This window comes from Saimiri boliviensis, chromosome 17, assembly GCF_048565385.1.
Source record: "Saimiri boliviensis isolate mSaiBol1 chromosome 17, mSaiBol1.pri, whole genome shotgun sequence".
Taxonomy (NCBI): Eukaryota; Metazoa; Chordata; class Mammalia; order Primates; family Cebidae; genus Saimiri; species Saimiri boliviensis.
This window is the reverse complement of record NC_133465.1, coordinates 6,614,980-6,633,540: the sequence shown is the minus strand read 5'-3', so window position 1 is coordinate 6,633,540 and position 18,561 is coordinate 6,614,980. Positions and strand designations below refer to the sequence as shown.

Genomic DNA, 18,561 nt, shown 5'->3' with positions numbered 1-18,561 from the left:
GAAAAATGAAGCGGTAAAGAGGTTTTGTTTTGTTTTGAGACGCTATCTCTGTTGCCCAGGCTGGAGTGCAGTGGTGCAATCTTGGCTTACTGCAAGGCTCACTCCCAGGTTCAAACCATTCTCCTGCCTCAGCCTGCTGAGTAGCTGGGGCTACAGGCAAGTGCCACCATGCCTGGCTAATTTTTTTTTTTTTAAGTAGAGATGGAGTTTCACTATGTTGGCCAGGCCGGTCTCGAACTCCTGATCTCAGGTGATCCACCTGCCTCGGGATCCCAAAGTGCTGGGATTACAGGTGCATGAGCCACTGCATACAGCCAAAGTAGGAATTTTTTTTTTAATGATATGAACACTTCTGGTAACATCAGTCCTGGTAATTAAGACCAGCATTCCCACTGAAGACAACTAAGAAATCTGGACAGACTATAGAGACAATATTCCTTAAAAGCCTCAAAAGGTAACGAGACAGTAAAGAACGAGTGGACTGAGTGCTGGGTGAGAGTGGCCGTCTAGAAAGGTAAGCCTGGTACTTGAGGCTACTTTTGCCTTTGTGCCATTTGCCATCTATAGGAGACTGAGAGGCTGAGCTTTGCTTCTGGGTCTAGAGGGACAAATGTCAGAGACCAGGCTTGGCAAAGGTTGACTTCTGATGACATCTCCACTTTTATGCTAGGATCTCAACAGGCAGTACCCAGGAGAGGATGAACCACAGGGAAACAAGCCCTTGCATAGTTTGTGGTCAGAAAAATCTCAAGCTCTGAACTGAGTTAAGGTGACCCCTAATTGCCAGTGATCCCAAGTGCCCAGTAGAAACAAATCTTATTTGATGAAGATAATGTCATCCTAGGCTTCAAATTATTTTTATAAGTAATTTTTCAAACACCATTTTTCAAATACCATGTCCAGCACCCAACGAAAATAACTGGTTACATGAGGGAGTAGCCACTATGTTTGAGAAGCAACACAAATGACACAACTGAAAGAGACCCATGGAAACTCTACATACTGGTATTACCAGAATCTGGCAATAAAACAACCACACTTAACTATTTCAAAGAGGCAAATTCCAAGCTTAAAAATTTTGTCAGGTAACTAGAAACTCAAAAATATGACCAGAAGTTCTGGAAGAAAGAACAAGCAGAAATCCTAGAATTGAAAAACAATCAAATTAATAACTCACTGGATGAGTCAAACAGCATATCAGACCTAGTCTAAGAGAACGAGTGAAGAAGGTAGAAGAAATAACTCAAAAGAAACATGGAGGGAAAAAAGTAATGAGAGGTTTTTTTTTTTAAAAAAAAAAAAAGGCATAGGGGATTCAGGGAGTAGGGAAGATGTGAACAACATAATCAACCCTTAATCTAATTGACAATTATATTATACTACATTTAACAACTGCAGAATACACATTACTTTCAGGTACAAATGGTATGTTCACCAAGATAGATCACACACTGAGGCATGAAACAAGTCTCAATAAATATAAAGGATCAAAATTATACAAAATGTATTATCTGACCACAACATAATTAAATTAGAAATCAATTAACAATAAAATAACTAGGAAAACCTCAAATATCTGGAAGTAAATCTAAATGTATTTAAATATCTGGGAATAAATCTAAAAATACATGAATCAAAGACAAAATCACAAGGAAAATTCAAAAATATTTTTAACTGAGTGATAATGGAAATACAACACCAAAGTTTGTTGGATGTAGCTAAAGTGATGTTTAAAGGGAAATGTATCGTTTTCAATGCTAACCTTAGAAAAGACGTAAGATCTAAAATCAGTGACCTGAAGTTCCACCTTAAAAAACAGAAAAGGAAGAGGAGAGTAAACCCAAAATGATACAAGAAAAGAAATACAGATAAGAGTAGAAATCCATGAAATAGAAAACAGACCAGCAAAAAAATTAACAAATGCATAAGTTGGCTCTGAAAAGAAGTATGCAGCAAAAATTTGATCATTCCCAAAAAAATGCATACTCCTTGAAAACCACTTCCGATGAGGCCATGAAGGATAGTAAAACAGGAAAAGCCCTCTTGGAACAGAAAGCCAGAGGTTATGGAGACAACATATGGAAAAATACTCCCAGAAATCAAAAGCGGGGCTTCACTGATGGGCTAAACCAAGGAATTTATCCTACTGTCAAGACAGTTTCTGTCCAGCAGGATTTGATAATGCTGTAAAAACAGCGACTGTTGTACGTTTCCTATTCTCTTTTTTGAGTGAAAGTTTTACTTGTTACATATTCTATTCCAATATTCTTATTTGGGTATGTGTGAGGGGGGAGGATGGATAACTTTTTTTTTATGTTATGAGACAAAGAGCCATCTTACAGAAAAGAATTTCATAATACTCAGAGATCCTGACTTTAAGCAGGATGCCCTAATTAGATGGGTCTTTGGCATTGTCTCTCTTGGGGAGAATGTGAGCATATTCTATGTATGCTAACATGGGTGTGCTCTGATACTTGGGCAGTCAAAGCAGTGGATTTGGCAGAGGCTGTCCCCTAGAAGTCATTTACCTCTTCTTCCATGGTGGTAGAATTCTTAGCTGGGTATATGATTACCTCGCCAAAGATTTATTTTCTAAGACTACCCTACAATTAATAGGCTATGGCTATGTAATCAAGTCAAAGGACTGTAAACATATATGATGTATATAACTTTTCACCTTATTTCAGGGGTGAGGCCCTCCAGTACAATGTTGAAGACGAATGGGGAAAGTGGCCATTCTTGTCTTGTTCCCAGTCTCTGGGGTAAACAGTTTAGTTTTTCACCATTATGATCTTTACTGTACATACTTTATAGATACTCTTTTATTGGTTTGAGGAATTTTCTACCATTCCTAGTTTGTTGAGACTTTTTACTATAAAATAGTGTAAAATTCTGTCCAATGCTTTTCCTGTATCTATTAGTCATAGTTTTTCTTGTTTATATTATTAATATGAAGAACACTGTTTAATATTTGAAAAATAAGCCTTGCATTTCTGAGACAAACCAAGTAGAATTTGTCTCATAGGTAGAAGAGATGGGCTAGACTTTTAGTTAGTTCTTTCATTCTTTTGTTTTGTTGTTATTGTTACTTTGAGATGGATTCTCGCTCTGTCGCCCAGGCTGGAGTGCAGTGGTGCAATCTCAGCTCACTGCAACCTCCACCTCCCAGGTTCAAGTGATTCTCCTGCCTCAGCCTCCCAAGTAGCTGGGATTACAGGCACACACCACCATGCCCAGCTAATTTTTTTATTTTAGTAGAAATGGGGTTTCACTGTGTTAGCCAGAATGGTCTTGATCTCCTGAGCTCGTGATCTGCCCATCTCGGCCTCCCATAGTGCTAAGCCACGGTGCCTGGCCAGTCCTTTCATTTTTATTTCTCCAACTTGCCCACTGCTGAAACAGAGATTTCTAAGTCCCACATCTGTCTTTCAATTTTTTTTAAAGGAGAAATCTCCAATATCTAGCTACCAACACTCTTCAGAGAGAGGCAAGGATATGTGGATGTGTTAACTCCTCTACATATGACCTGTTAATCAACTTGCCTGCTCTCATGCCCTCTACGCCAACCCATCTGCTACCAGCCAACCCCATCCCTCAATCTCAAGCATCTCTTCCTTTGCATACACTTAAGAAATCATCTTGTCTCTGTACCCTTGAATATACTATACTTTAATCATAATCAGAGTTATCTATCCTTTAAATTTCCTTTTATTTTCTCTTGTTACATTAGCTCAATAGTCTAGTATGTCCAGGTATAACCATAAAGTAATGAGAATAATTTTAAACAAATATACCCAAATTGATATAACAGAAACTTTTCCCTCCAGAATATTATCTGAAAAGGTTATCTGCTTATTCAAGTTTCTGTCATTACTAAGATGATGTAGAAAAAGCATGGGGTTATCTCTTGGGAAGACATACAGCGAACAGTATGAGGAGGTAGTACTCAAAGGGAATTCCGACCTTAGCAGTTCTTACAAGGAGAATGTATTTGTGCACTGTTTATAAGATTAAAAATTAAAAGTAGGCTGGGCACATTGGCTCACGCCTGTAATCCCAGCACTTTGAGAGGCCAAGGCAGGTGGATCACGAGGTCAGGCGTTTGATACCAGCCTGACCAACATAGTGAAACCCCGTTCTACTAAAAACACAAAAAATTAGCCAGGCGTGGTGGCAGGTGCCTGTAGTCCTAGCTACTCGGGAGGCTGAGGCAGGAGAATTGCTTGAACCTGGGAGGCGTAGGTTGCAGGAAGCTGAGATCACGCCATTGCACTCCAGCCTGGACAAAAGTACAAGACTCCATCTCAAAAAATAAAAAATAAAAAAATAAAAAGTAAAGATTTCATTTACAATAGCATCAAAGAATAAAATAGGAATATATCTAATGAATGAGGCAAAAGACTTTCACACTGAAAATTACAAAACACTGCTGAAAGAAATTCAAGATGACACTAATAAGTAGAACACAGCCCATGTTCACGGACTGGAAATATTGTTAAGATGTGTATACTACCCAAAGCAATCAACACAATGCCTATCAAAATCTCAGTGAATTTTTTTTTGCAGAAATAGCAAAATTCATCCTAAAATTCATATGGACTCTCAAGGGATTTCAAATAGCAAAAACAATTTTGAAAAAGAATAAAGTTAGGGGACTCACACTTCTTAATTTCAAAACATATTACAAAGCTACAGTAATCAAAACAGTGTGCTACTGGGATATATTCAGACAAACGTATCAATAAATATTAATAGAATAAATCTCAAATATATTATTAAGTGATGTTCAACAAGAGTGCCAAGCCCACTCATTGGGGAAAGGACAATCTCTTTAATTAGCAAATTATATCAGGAAAACTGAATACCCACATACAAAAGAATGAAGTTAAACTCAGACCATATATGACAACTAACTCAAAATGAATTAAAGACCTAAATGTAAAGAAAAGACAGAGAGATAACTTCATGACACTGGACTTGGCAATGCTTTCCTGAATATGACAACAAAACCACAAGGAAAAAAAAAGCAAAATAGACAGATGGGATTACATCAAACTTAAAAGTGTCTGCTCATCAAAGGATAAAACAGCATGAAAGGCAACCCACATAATGGAAGAAAATATTTGTAAATCATATCTGCTAAGGGGTTAATATTCAGAATATATTTTTAAAACTCCTACAACTCAACACCACCAAAAATCAAACCGATTGAAAAATGGGCAAAAGACTTGAATATACATTTTTCCAAAGATGATATACAAATGGCCAATAAGTACATAAATGACACTAAACATCACTAATACTAGAGAAATGTAAAGAGGTATTTATCAGCTCAAGCTCATTGAGATGGTTACTTACAGAAGCCATCCTTTAAAAAATCCAGGAATAAGTGTCAGTGAGGATGTGGAGAAAGTAGAACACTTTTGCCATGTTGGTGGGATTATAAAGTGGTATGGCAGCTATAAAAAACAGTATGGCGGTTCCTCAAAAAATTAAAAGTTGGATTAACCATATGATCCAGCAATCCATTACTGGATATATGCAAATGAAATCAGGCTCTCCAACTAGAGATAGTTGGAGCCAGGTATGGTGGCACATGCCTGTAGTCCCAGTACTTGGAAGGCTGAGGTAGGAAGATCATTTGAGTCCAGGAGTTTGAGTCTACCCTGAACAACATAGTGAGGCCCCATCTCTTAAAAAGAAAAACAATATAGATATAGATATTTGCACCCCCAAGTTCATGGCGGCACTATTCACAATAGTCAAGGGGTGGAAGCAACCTAAATGTCTATTAAGAAATGAATAAACAAAATGTCACAGGTACATACAAGGGAATATTCTTCAGCCTTAGAAAGAAAGCAGATCCTGTCACATGCTACAACATGAGTGAACCTTGAGAACATAACCCAGTAACAAAAACACAAATACTGCATGATTCCACTTATATGAGGTACCTAAAATAGTTACATGCATAGAAACAAAGTAGAATGGTGGTTATTAGGGGCCAGGGGAAGGCAGAAAAGGAAAGTTGTGTTTCATGGATATAGAGTTTCAAACTTGCAAGATAAAAATGTTCTAGAGATCTGTTTCAAACAATGTGAATACACTACTGAACTGTACACTTAATAATGGTTAAAATGGGGCAGAGGCAGAGCAAGATGGCAGTTTTGAATCCTCTAGTGATTCTCCCTCCACAGGAACATCAAATTGAACAACTATCCATTGAAGAAAACACCTTCACAATAGCTGAAGAAATCAGCTGACGGATCCCAGTGCCTGGATTTAGCATAACAAGAAAACACACCTTGAAGAGGGTAGGAAGGACAGTCTCACATTGCCTAGAGCCCTCTACCCACAACCCCACACAATGCAGCATAGAGAGAAAATCTGTACACTTAAGAGAAGCAAAGGGAAGTATGCGGGAGACTTTGCATTTGAACTTAGCATGGGCCCCATCACAGCAAAATATAGCACCAGGCAGAATCCTGTGGCCCTTGATTCCATGCCGATACCCATGGAAGGGGCATTTAGATCTGCATGGGCCAGATAATCCACTGCCCCAGTGGGAGGAAACTGAGTCTTAACCTAATCTACCACAGCTGCCTAAAGTGGCCTCAGGTCCTGAATAAATTTCAGTGGCAGGCAGGCCAGAGCAACAGTGGTTCTTGGGTGAGCCCCAACACTGTTTTGCTCTGGGAGGCCATAGGCTTGGGGTACAACCCAACACAATACCAGTTGCAGTAGCTATCTGAGTGCCATGTCACCCCTGTCCAGCTCTATGTGGTAAAGTATAGTAAGAAACTCCTGTGTCAAAGAGAGAAAGAGCTGGGAGCAGTGGCTCATGCCTGTAATACCAGCACTTTGGGAGTCTGAAGCAGGCAGATCAGGAGGTCAGAAGTTTGACACTAGCCTTACCAACTCGGTGAAACTCTGTCTCTACTAAAAATACAAAAATTAGCCAGATGTGGTGGCACGTGCCTGCAGTCCCAGCTACTCGGGAGGCTGAGGCAGGAGAATTGCTTGAACCTGGGAGGCAAAGGTCACAGTGAGCACTCAAGCCTGGGCAACAAAGCAAGACTCCATCTGGGGGTGGCGGGGGGGAAGAGAGAGAGAAGAAAGAGTGCAAGGGACTCTGCCTAGGAACCTAGTACCAGCCCCACCACAGTAAAACACAGCACCTGGCAGAACACCACAGCTGCTGATTCCAATCTAGTGCTCCTGGACAGTGCTTCTATACCCACCCTGGGCCAGAAAGGAACCTGCCACCGCAGCAGGATGAACTCAAGTCCCAGCCAGCTTTATCACTGTCTGACTAAAGTGTCAGTGGCAGTCTGACAGTAGTAACAGAGGGACTTAAATAAGACCTGGTACTGTGCTGCTCTGTGAGCTATGGGCTTAGGGTATAATCCAACATGGCCCTGCCTGCCACAGACATGGGAATACCTATGTCACCCCTCCCCCAACTCCAGGAAGTATAGAATATAGAGGAACTCCTACTTGGGAGAAAGAGACGGAAAAGTACAGGAAGACTTTACTTGAGAACCCAGGGAACTCTCCCTGATCTTCCTGAAGTTCATCAGGACTGGAGTCTGCAAGAGCTGCAGTGTACGTGGGTTTAGGGTGCCCTCTGCTGCTGAGTGGCTACAGTGACCACAGGTTTAGGGAACTGAACAGGCAGTCCTCTTTGAATTCCTAAAAGGCCCTCTGAAGGAGTACAGGTACAAACAAGGCCAGACTGCAAAGACTGGGATAAATACCTAATCCTCTAATGCCCAGATATTGACAAATGTCCACTAATATCAATATCATTCATCTGGGTGCAGTGGCTCATTCCTGTAATCCCAGCACTTTGGGAGGCTGAGGCAGGGAGATCACTTGAGCCCAGGAGTTTGAGACTAGTCTGGCCAACATGGAGAAACCCCATGTCTACTAAAAATACAAAAAATTAGCCAGGCGTGTTGGCACATGCCTGTAATCTCAGCTACCTGAGAGGTTGAGACATGAGAATCTCTTGAAGCTGGGAGGTAGAGGTTGCAGTGAATTGAGATCATGCCACTGTATTCCAGACAGAGTAAGACTCTGTCTCAAAAAAAAAAAAAAAAAAAAAAAAAAAAGATAAGAAAGAACATTCAAGGAACTATGCCCTCACCAAATGGAACCAAATAAGGTGCCAGTGACCAACCTTGGAGAGACAAAGATGTATGACCTCTCAGACAGGAATTTAAAATAGCTGTTTTGAGGAAACTCAATAACTTAAAGAAAACACAGAGAAGCAATTCAGAATTTCTCAGAGCAGTTAAAGAAAGAGATTGAAATAATTTTTAAAAATCAAACAGAAACCCTGGAGCTAAAAAAATATAATAGACCAACTGAAAAATGCATTTGGGATCTGAATAGCAGAACTGATCTAACAGAAGAAAGAACCAATGAGCTCAACGATAAGCTATTTGAACACATAATCAGGCTGGCCATGGTAGCTCACACCTGTAATTCCAGCACTTTGGGAAGCTGAGGCAGGCAAATTGCTTGATCCCAAAAGACTGAAACTCCCTGAGCAACACAGCAAAATCCTGTCTCTACAAATAATACAAAAATTACCTGGGCATGGTGGCATGCACCTGTAGTCACAGCTACTCAGGAGGCTGAGGTGGAAGAATCACATTTAAAGAACTAATACCAATTCTAATCAAACTATTCCAAAAAACTGAAGAGAAGGGAATATTTTTAAACTCATTCTATAAGGCCAGTATTACCCTAATACCAAAGCCAGACGAAAACACAACAAAAAAGAAAACTACAGGTCAATATCCCTGACGAACACACATGCAAAAATCCTCAACAAAATATCAGCAAACCAGGCCAGGTGCAGTGGCTCATGCCTGCAATCCCAAAGCTTTGGGAGGCTGAGGTGGGTAGATCACTTGAGGTCAGGAGTTCGAGACCAGCCTGGCCAACAAAGTGAAACTCCATCTCTACTAAAAATGCAAAAATTAGCCAGGCATGGTGGTGCACACCTATAGTCTCAGTTACTCATGGGGCTGAAGTGGGAGGATCACTTGAACCCAGGTGGCAGAGGTTGTAGTGAGCCGAGATCATGCTACTGCACTCTAGCCTGTACGACAGAGTAAGCAAGACTCCATCTCAAAAAAAAAAAAAAAAAAAAAAAATCAACAAGAAGTTAAAAAGATCATTCACCATAATCCAAGGGGAATTTATCCCAGGGATGCAAGGATGGTTCAACATAAAAAATCAATTAACATAATACATTACATTAACAGAATCAAGGATGAAAACCATATGATCATTTCAACAAATGCTAAAATATTATTTAATAAAATTTGGCCAGGTGTGGCCTGTAATCCCAGCTCTTTGGGAGGCCGAGGCAGTCAGATCATGAGGTCAGAGTTCACGATCAGCCTGGTCAACATGGTGAAACCCCATCTCTACTAAAAATACAAAAATCAGCTGGGTGTGGTGGCAAGCACCTGTAATCCCAGCTACTCATGAAGCTCTTAGGAGGCTGAGGCAGGAGAAGCTCTTGAAACTGGAAGGTGGAGGTTGCAGTGAGTCAAGATCGTGCCACTGCACTCCAGCCTGGGCAAAAGAGTGAAATGCCATCTCAATAATAATAATTATAATAATTCAATAAAATTCAACATCCCTTCATGATAAACACTCAACAAACTGGTCATAGAAAGAACATAACTCAACACAATAAAGGCCATGTATGACAAACCCATAGTTAACATCACACTGAATGGAAAAAAGTTGAAAGTTTTTCCTCTAAGACCTGGAACAAGCCAAGAATGCCCACTTTCACCACTTTTATTCAACATAGTATTGGAAGTTCTAGCCAGACCAATCAATCAAGGGAAAGAAATAAATGGCATCCAAATTGGAAAGGAAAAAGTCTAATTGTCCCTGCTGTGGATGGCATAATCATATACATAGAAACCCCCAAAGATTCCACAAAAAAAAAAAAAAACACTGGAATAAATGAATTAGTAAAGTAGCAGGTTACAAAATCAACTTACAAATATCAGTAGTGTTTCTATATGCCAATAGCAAACTATCTGAAAAAGAAATCAAGAAACCAATTCCACTTACTGTAGTTACAAAAAAAAAAATTTAGAAATAAACTTAACCAAGGGGGTGAACTATCCCCACAATGGAAACTATAAAACATTGATAAGGCCAGGTGTGGTGGCTCACATCTGTAATCCCAGCACTTTGGGAAGCCAAGGCAGGCAGGTCACGAGGTCAGAAGATCAAGACTATCCTGACCAATATGGTGAAACCCTGTCTCTACTAAAAATACAAAAATCAGCTGGGCACGGTGGTGCATGCCTATAATCCCAGCTACTCGGGAGGGTAAGGCAGGAGAATCGCTTGAACCAGGGTATCGGAGGTTGCAGTGAGCCGAGACTGTGCCAGTGCACTCCAGCCTGGTGACAGAGCAAGACTCCTCAAAAAAAAAAAAAATTGATGAAAGATGTTGTAGAAGACACAAATAAATGGAAGAATATCCTAGGTGTATGGATTGGAAGGCTAATGTTAAAATGCCCATATTACTCAAAGTGGTGTGCAGATTTAATGCACGCCCTATCAAAATACCAATGACATTGTTCACAGAAATAAAAAAATTCTTAAAATTCATATACAAATACAAAAGACCCCAGATAGACACAGCAATCCTGAGCAAAAGTAACACAGCTGGAGGCATCACCCTACCTGATTTCAAAATACACTGCAAAGCTATAGTAACCAAAACAGCATGGTACAGGCATAAACACAGACATCTAAATCAATGTAACAGAATAGAGAATCCAAAAATAAATGTATAGATTTATAGCCAACTGATTTTCAACAAAGGTGCCAAGTACACAAATTGGGGAAAGGACGGTCTTGTCAATAAATGGTGCTGGAGAAATTGGATGTCCATATGCAGAAGAATAAAACTAAACCCCAATCTCTTACTGTATATAAAAACCAACTCTAAATTGATTAAAGACTTAAATGTAAGATCCAAAACTATGAAAATATTAGAAGAAAACATAGGAGAAATACTTCATGAAAATGGACTGGGTGGGAATTTTTCGGATAAGACCTCAAAAGTACAGGCAACAAAACCAAAAATGAACAAATGGGATTACATCAAACTAAAAATCTTCTGCATAGCAAAAGACACAATACAATGAAGAGACAACCTACATAAAGAGAGACAGTATTTTCAAACTATACATTTGACAAAATATTAATATGCAGAATACATAAGGAATTCAAGCAACTCAGGAGGAAAACAAATAAAAAAAAAAAACAAAAAAACCAATCTGATTTTAAAAATCAACAAAAGACCTGAGCAGACATTTCTCAAAAGAAGATACACAAATGACCAACAGATAAATGGAAAAATGCTCAATATCACTAATCATCAGAGAAATGCAAATCAAAATCAGAATATCACCTCACCCCAGTTAAAATGGCTACTGAAAAAAAAGACAAAAAATAACAAATGCTGGCAAAGATGCAGAGAAAAGGGAACTCATATACAATTTTTAGGAGTTTCAGTTAGTATAACATTATACAGAACAGTATGGCGGTTCCTTAAAAAATTAAAAATAGAACCACTTTGTAATTTAGCAGTCCCATTATTAGATATATCTCCAAAAGTAAATGAGATCAGTATGTTAAAGAGACATCTGCATACCCGTGTTTACCACAGCACTATTCACAATAGTCAAGATATGGATCGACCTAAATACGCATCTACAGATGAATGAAGAAAATGTGAGATATATACACACACACATACATGCATACCTATACAATGGAATACTATTCAGCCATAAAACAGAATGAAATCTTGTCATTTTTGGAAACACAGATAAACCTGGAGAACGTTATGTTAAGTGAAATAAGCCAAGCACAGAAAGACGAATACTACACGATCTTACTCATATATGGAAGCTAAAAAAGTTAGTTTCATCGAAGAGAGTAGAATAGTAAATACCAGAGGCTGGGGAAGGTAGGAAAGTGGGGGGATTGGGAGAAGTTGGTCAAAAGTTGTAGTTAGATAGGAAGAATAAGTTTTGGTATCCTATTACGAAGTAGGATAATTATAGTAAATAACAATAGTGTACATTTCAAGAGAGCTAAAAGAAAAGGTTTAGAATGTTATCACCACAAAGAAATGATCAATGTTTAAAGTGATGGATATAGTAATTATCTCAATTTGATCACTACACTATGGATACATGTATCAAAACATCACACTGTGGCCGGGCGCAGTGGCTCAAGCCTGTAATCCCAGCACTTTGGGAGGCCGAGGCAGGCGGTCAAGAGATCAAGACCATCCTGGCCAACATGGTGAAACCCTGTCTCTACTAAAAATACAAAAATTAGCTGGGTGTGGTGGCATGTGCCTGTAGTCCCAGCTACTCAGGACGCTGAGGCAGAAGAATTGCTTGAACCTGGGAGGCAGAGGTTGCAGTGAGCCAAGATTGTGCCACTGCACTCCAGCCTGGCACCTGACAACAGAGTAAGACTCTGACTCAAAAAAAAAAAAAAAAGAAAAACCACATTGTACTTCACAAATATATACAATTATATTTAAATTATAAATTAAAAATAAAAATGGGTAAAATGATAAATTTTATGTTACATGTTCTTCAACACAATAAAAAATTAAAAGGAAAGAATATATGCTCTGCAGGCAGACAACTTAGGGTAGGATATTAGCAATATTAATTTACATGTGACTGGCCAGGCAGGGTGGCTCACGCCTGTAATCCCAGCACTTCGGGAGGTCAAGGCAGGAGGACTGCTTGATCCCAGGAGTGCAAGACCAGCCTGGGCAACATAGTGAGACCCCGTCTTTACAAATAATTTTAAAAAGCAGCTGGGCGCAGTGGCTCACGCCTGTAATCCCAGCACTTTGGGAAGCTGAGGCAGGCAGATCACCTGAGGTCAGGAGTTTGAGATCAGACTGCTCAACATGACAGAAACCCTGTCTCTACTAAAAATACAAAAATTATCCAGGCATGATGGTGTGTGCCTGTAATCCCAGCCACTAGGGAGGCTGAGGCAGGAGAATCACTTGAACCTGGGGAGGTGGAGGTTGCAGTGAGCCGAGGTCGCACCCTTGCACTCCAGCCTGGGCAACAGAGCAAGACTCTGTCTCAAAAACAAAAAAAAAAGAAAAAAAAAAAAAAAAAAGGCCAGGTGCAGTGGATCACTTGAGGCCAGGAGCTCGAGATCAGCCTGGCCAACATGGTGAAATCCCAGCTCTACTAAAAATAAAAAAATTAGCTGGGTGTGGTAGCACGTGCCTATAATCCTAGCTACTCAGGAGGCTGAGGCATGAGAATTGCTGGAACCCACGAGTGGAGGCTGCAGTGAGCCAAGATTGTGCCACTGCATTCCAGCCTTGGCAACAGAGCTAGACTCTGCTAAAAAAAAAAAAAAAAAAAAAAAAAAATGAAGGCCGGGCACGGTGGCTCAAGCCTGTAATCCCAGCACTTTGGGAGGCCGAGGTGAGTGGATCACGAGGTCGAGAGATTGAGACCATCCTGGTCAACATGGTGAAACCCCGTCTCTACTAAAAAAAAATACAAAAAATTAGCTGGGCATGGTGGTGCGTGCCTGTAATCCCAGCTACTCAGGAGGCTGAGGCAGGAGAATTGCCTGAACCCAGGAGGCGGAGGTTGTGGTGAGCTGAGATCGCGCCATTGCACTCCAGCCTGCGTAACAAGAGTGAAACTCTGTCTCAAAAAAAAAAAAGAAAAAAGAAAACAAATTTATATGTGACCTTGAACAAGTTACTCACCTTAAGTCTAAATTTCCTGATCTTTAAAATGACAATACCACTTCCATCAAGTTTGTCATATGGCACAAAAATGGGTATGGTAAATATTAGTTCCTACTCTTCTCTCATCTAAATTGCCTTCAAGGCTTATGCCATTGTGTTAAACATGTTCAGTGGTGAGAAATCTTTAATCTTTAATTATGGATTGGAAAACATAGTCAACTAAAAGTGTGCAAGCTAAGTTTAGTGAATAAATGATAGTTTTTAGACTAAAAGACATTTTGCAGAAAGAATCCTGTAAGTCTGAGCTATACCACAATCACATCACTATTAATTCACTTTTTGGAAAAATTCTCACAGAAGTTCTCAACACTTTTCAAATTATTATAGGTTAAAATGATTGCTTGTCCTGATTAATTCTGCCTGTACTGCATGCGCCTGACATGCACATAACTCTAGAATATTAAAATTGTCCACTGTAGACTTTGGTAACTTGATTTTTGGATAAGACACATGTTTTATTGAATGTGACTATTTTCTTCAAAAAATATGACTTTTGTCATCTTAGAACCAACTGTATGTGCCTAAAACAATCACTTATTCTGGGTTCTTACACACCTCAAGAAAAACAACCCATTGATATAGGGTCATACTTTACAGTATCTTTATAATATGCTCAGGATAACATGCTAAATTTCCATCTAATTTTCTGCTGTCACAATATACATACATGCCCTCTTGTCCTGTAACCTGTTAATAACAGAACAAGTACAACTACAATTTTGAAGTCTGGCATCTGAGGATAGTTATTAAATCACCCTTCATCCTTGCCTTCTCCAAGTTAAATAATCTAAATTCCTTTGTTTATTCTTAATATGTTCTATATTTTTCAAAACCCAAATTATTACATACAATATTGGGAAAATAATACTTTACAAAGATAATTAAGAACAAATACAGAGTTAAAATCACAGCTATGTAAAAATAGCAATGTGACAGGTATACAATCATGAATAATAAATGAAGACCCAGAAAAACTGCCATTCATATAGTAATTCTACAGTACGATTCTACTTCTGGCATTTTAGAGCACAATAATCCTTACCAGGGGACTTTCCTTGTTGTGAGTTGCTCCTACGCTCTCTGTATCTGGCTGGAGTGGCTACACCTGTGTCTTTACTAGGCTTGCTAGCAGGCCCCATTTCTGAAATGAGGAATCCCATCTGTTCTGAAGGCAAGATATTCTCAGGTGGACTGGTCTGGCATTTTATATTGGCATCCACCTAAAATATTAATATCCACTCATTATTTGAGATTTCCCCAAAATATCTACTAACAGTTCAGATATTTTATCAGAGGAGTTCTATTATAGGAACATGATCCAACAAACAAGCTTATAAGGCTTTTCGTTCTTACGAATGACACTATACCTTTCTCCATACACAAACTACTAAAAAGTATATGGAACTAAAACATGTACTTATGATCAGAGGAATATCTACCACGCAGCTTGATTTTTTTTTAACTTACAAAAGTACAATTTTTTTGTTTTAAGGTAGGGCCTCACATTGTTGTCCAGGAGGAAGTATAATGGTATAATCATAGCTGACTATAACCTCCAACTCCTGGGCTCAAGTGATCTTCCTGAGTAGCTAGGACTCCAGGTTCTACCTAATTTTTAAGAAGCTTTTTGTTGAAACAAGGTATTGCTATGTTGCCCAGGCTGATAACTCCTGGTCTCAGGGGATCCTCCCACCTGGGCCTCCCAAAGCACTGGGATTACAGACATGAGCCAACATACTTGACCAAAAGTAAGATAGCGTAATCATGATTGGTTAAAACCACGTTTTTTCACTGTAGCATATGTTCCATCAGACTTCCTCTCCTGTTGGAATGGCCATAGGCATGATCCTGTTAGATGGTGTTAGTGGGATGTGGATACTTTATTATACTAATTTTGTACTCTTTGTCTTAAAGAGGCCCCCAAAATTGTATAAGCTTTAGACCAGGCATCCCCAAACTTTTTACACAGGGGGCCAGTTCACTGTCCCTCAGACCGTTGGAGGGCCGCCACATACTGCGCTCCTCTCACTGACCACCAGTGAAAGAGGTGCCCCTTCCTGAAGTGCGGTGGGGGGAGGGGGGCAGGTAAATGGCCTCAGGGGGCCGCATGCGGCCTGCAGACCGTAGTTTGGGGACGCCTGCTTTAGGCCCTATAAAATCTATACCTGCCCTCTTTACAGGATACAAATTTCTTTCTTTGAGACAGGGTCTCACTCTGTCGCCCTGGCTGGAGTGTAGTGGTGTGATCAAAGCTCCCTGCAGCCTTGACCTCAAAGGCTCAAGCTATCTCCCCACTTCAGCCTCCCAAGTACCTAGGACCACAGATGTGTGCCACCATACCAAGCTAATTTTTTTAATGTTTTTGCTGGGACAGAGTCTCAGTATGTTGCCCATGCCAGTCTGAACTTCCTGGGTTCAAACAATCCTCCCTCCTTAGCTTCCAAATGTGCTAGGATAACAGGCATAAGCCAATGTGCCTAGCCTAAGTTTCTTTCTTAGCATTCCTAAATTCTCTTTTGAATGTAAACTGCTTTCTGAAGGTGACCAACTTCTGAAATACTCTATTTCTTTATGAATTTATTTTAAAATAAAATTATATAATGAAGTTAAAAGTTTAAAACACAGCTTTCAAGATATACTTGTTAATGAAAAAGTTACTGTGTGCAAGTGCAATTTTAAGATCTGAAATATTTCAGATGTGACTATGAAAAAACAAAAGACACATTCTGTGTTCTACAGATTTAAAATGTAATGGGGCCAGGTGCAGTGGCTCACGCCTGCAATTCCAGCACTTTGGGAGGCCGAGGTGGGTGGATCACCTGAGGTCAGGAGTTCGAGACCAGCCTGGCCAACATGGTGAAACCCTATCTCTACTAAAAATACAAAAATTAGCTGAGTATGGTGGCACACACCTGTAATCCCAGCTACTTGGGAGGCTGAGGCAGGAGAATTCCTTGAACCCAGGAGGTGGAGGCTGCAGTGAGCCAAGATCATGCCCATGCTACTACACTCCAGCCTAGGTGAGAGAGAGAGACAGACCATCTCAAAAAATATTTTTTTTAATTTGAATTTTTTTGGGGGGGTATAATTTTAAGAGGTACAGGTACAGTTTTGTCACAGGGATATGGTGCATAGTGGCGAAGTCTGGACTTTGAGTGAATAGTATACAGTGTACCCACTGAGTAATTTCTCATCCCTGTTCCCCCTCGACTCTCCAATCCTTCCGTGTCTTCAATGTCTATTATTCCACACTGTACGTCCAGTGTGTACACATTATTTAGCTGCTTCTTATAAAATGAGAACATGTGGCATTTGACTTTCTGTTTCTGTGGACGTACTTTTGATGAATTATTACTAATTATTCAGAATTAAAGTTTATTCATTTTCTTGTAATAAACTAGCAGCAATAAAGGAATTAGCCTTTACCTTCTGCTTTAGAAGTACAGACATTAGTAAGGAAATTCAAACACAGTATGCTCACAGGTTACAGTTCAATTATGCTGTAATAAAGTTAGAAAAGACCTCCATCCATCTCCTTACTTCCGTGCTACAAATGGCTAGGAAAGTCCTCATATCTGTCAAATAAACCATCCCTCCTGGGTAATAGAATTATTGGCCAGACACATCTAATCTATCCAAATTAAGATAGAAAGCAAAAACTCAAGGGATATTTATAACATGACAACAAGCATTATAGCACAATGCTCGATTAGACAGCCTCTCTTTAGAGGTTGACTTTAGACCATACATAATATAGTGAGAGGATGCTTAAGGGTTAAGGTAACTTCTTTCTGAATCTTTTGTACAGAACCACTGGGACATGATCCTCCTGGAAAGCACAATGAACTGCTGTTAAACCCAAATAAAATCTGAACAAACTCTCCAGCAGAATAGCCTTTAGCAGAAATACTAGGTATTTTGAGCTTTATTAGGATTTTTTTCTTTGCCCCCTTACCTGGTATGTGCTGGATGGTAGCCCTTCCTGCACAAATACTACTGAAGATGGAGATGCACTATGATTTAGCTGCTCCTTCAGTTTGACATGAGCTTGCTGGATGGCTGCAGATTCCTGTAATGAGCTATTTTCTAAAGGCTGAGCTGTGTGGATGGTATAGATGTACTCAGGTGACTGTGGTAGAGAGCAGGCAATTGCTTGTTCTGTTCCAACCACAAAAGACGTAATATCTGAGCCTACAGGAGTAAGTGGCTCCAGCTGGCTAGCCTGACTTGCAGAACATGGATTGCTGTTGTTAGAATTAGCTAGAATATGTTGGCCTCTGTTAGACTGAGATGTTGGGCACTGATTCTCAACAGGCTCCACCTTTACCATCTCCAATTTAGGGGAGGAATGCAACTCATCCACTATCTGAAAGACAGCCTCTAGGTTTACTTCTGTCTTTTTATTTTCATCAGTAGTACTGCAGGGCCAACTGGAAGGCAAAAATTCAACTGGATAGGAGGATTGCATTGAAGGATTCTGAGAAAAGAAAAAATAGGACTGTTTGGATAGAAAACCAAATATGAGATTAAGGAGAAAAGCTACAATATTTAGGCTGATTAGTGCTAAACATAAATAAATTAAACTTAAAGCTAAGAAAACCTAGACACTAATATACTTTTCAGAAATAGTAGCTTCAAATCTACTGTTAGCATTTGCTTAGTATATACCATATGTCAACCACTCTGCTAAATTT

At 39.7% G+C, this 18,561-nt stretch overlaps 1 protein-coding gene across 1 annotated transcript in view; it reads right to left on the bottom strand.

Annotated features, from left to right (window-relative positions):
* The window catches only part of HSF5 (heat shock transcription factor 5), a 56,686-nt gene that overhangs the window by 12,621 nt on the left and 25,504 nt on the right, over window positions 1–18,561 (bottom strand). The window contains exons 4-5 of the mRNA XM_039476546.2: window positions 17,823–18,344; window positions 14,910–15,087 (exon numbers count right to left, since the gene is read on the bottom strand). Of these exons, the coding sequence (XP_039332480.1) occupies window positions 14,910–15,087; window positions 17,823–18,344 (700 nt within the window). The remainder of the gene's footprint in view (window positions 1–14,909; window positions 15,088–17,822; window positions 18,345–18,561) is intronic.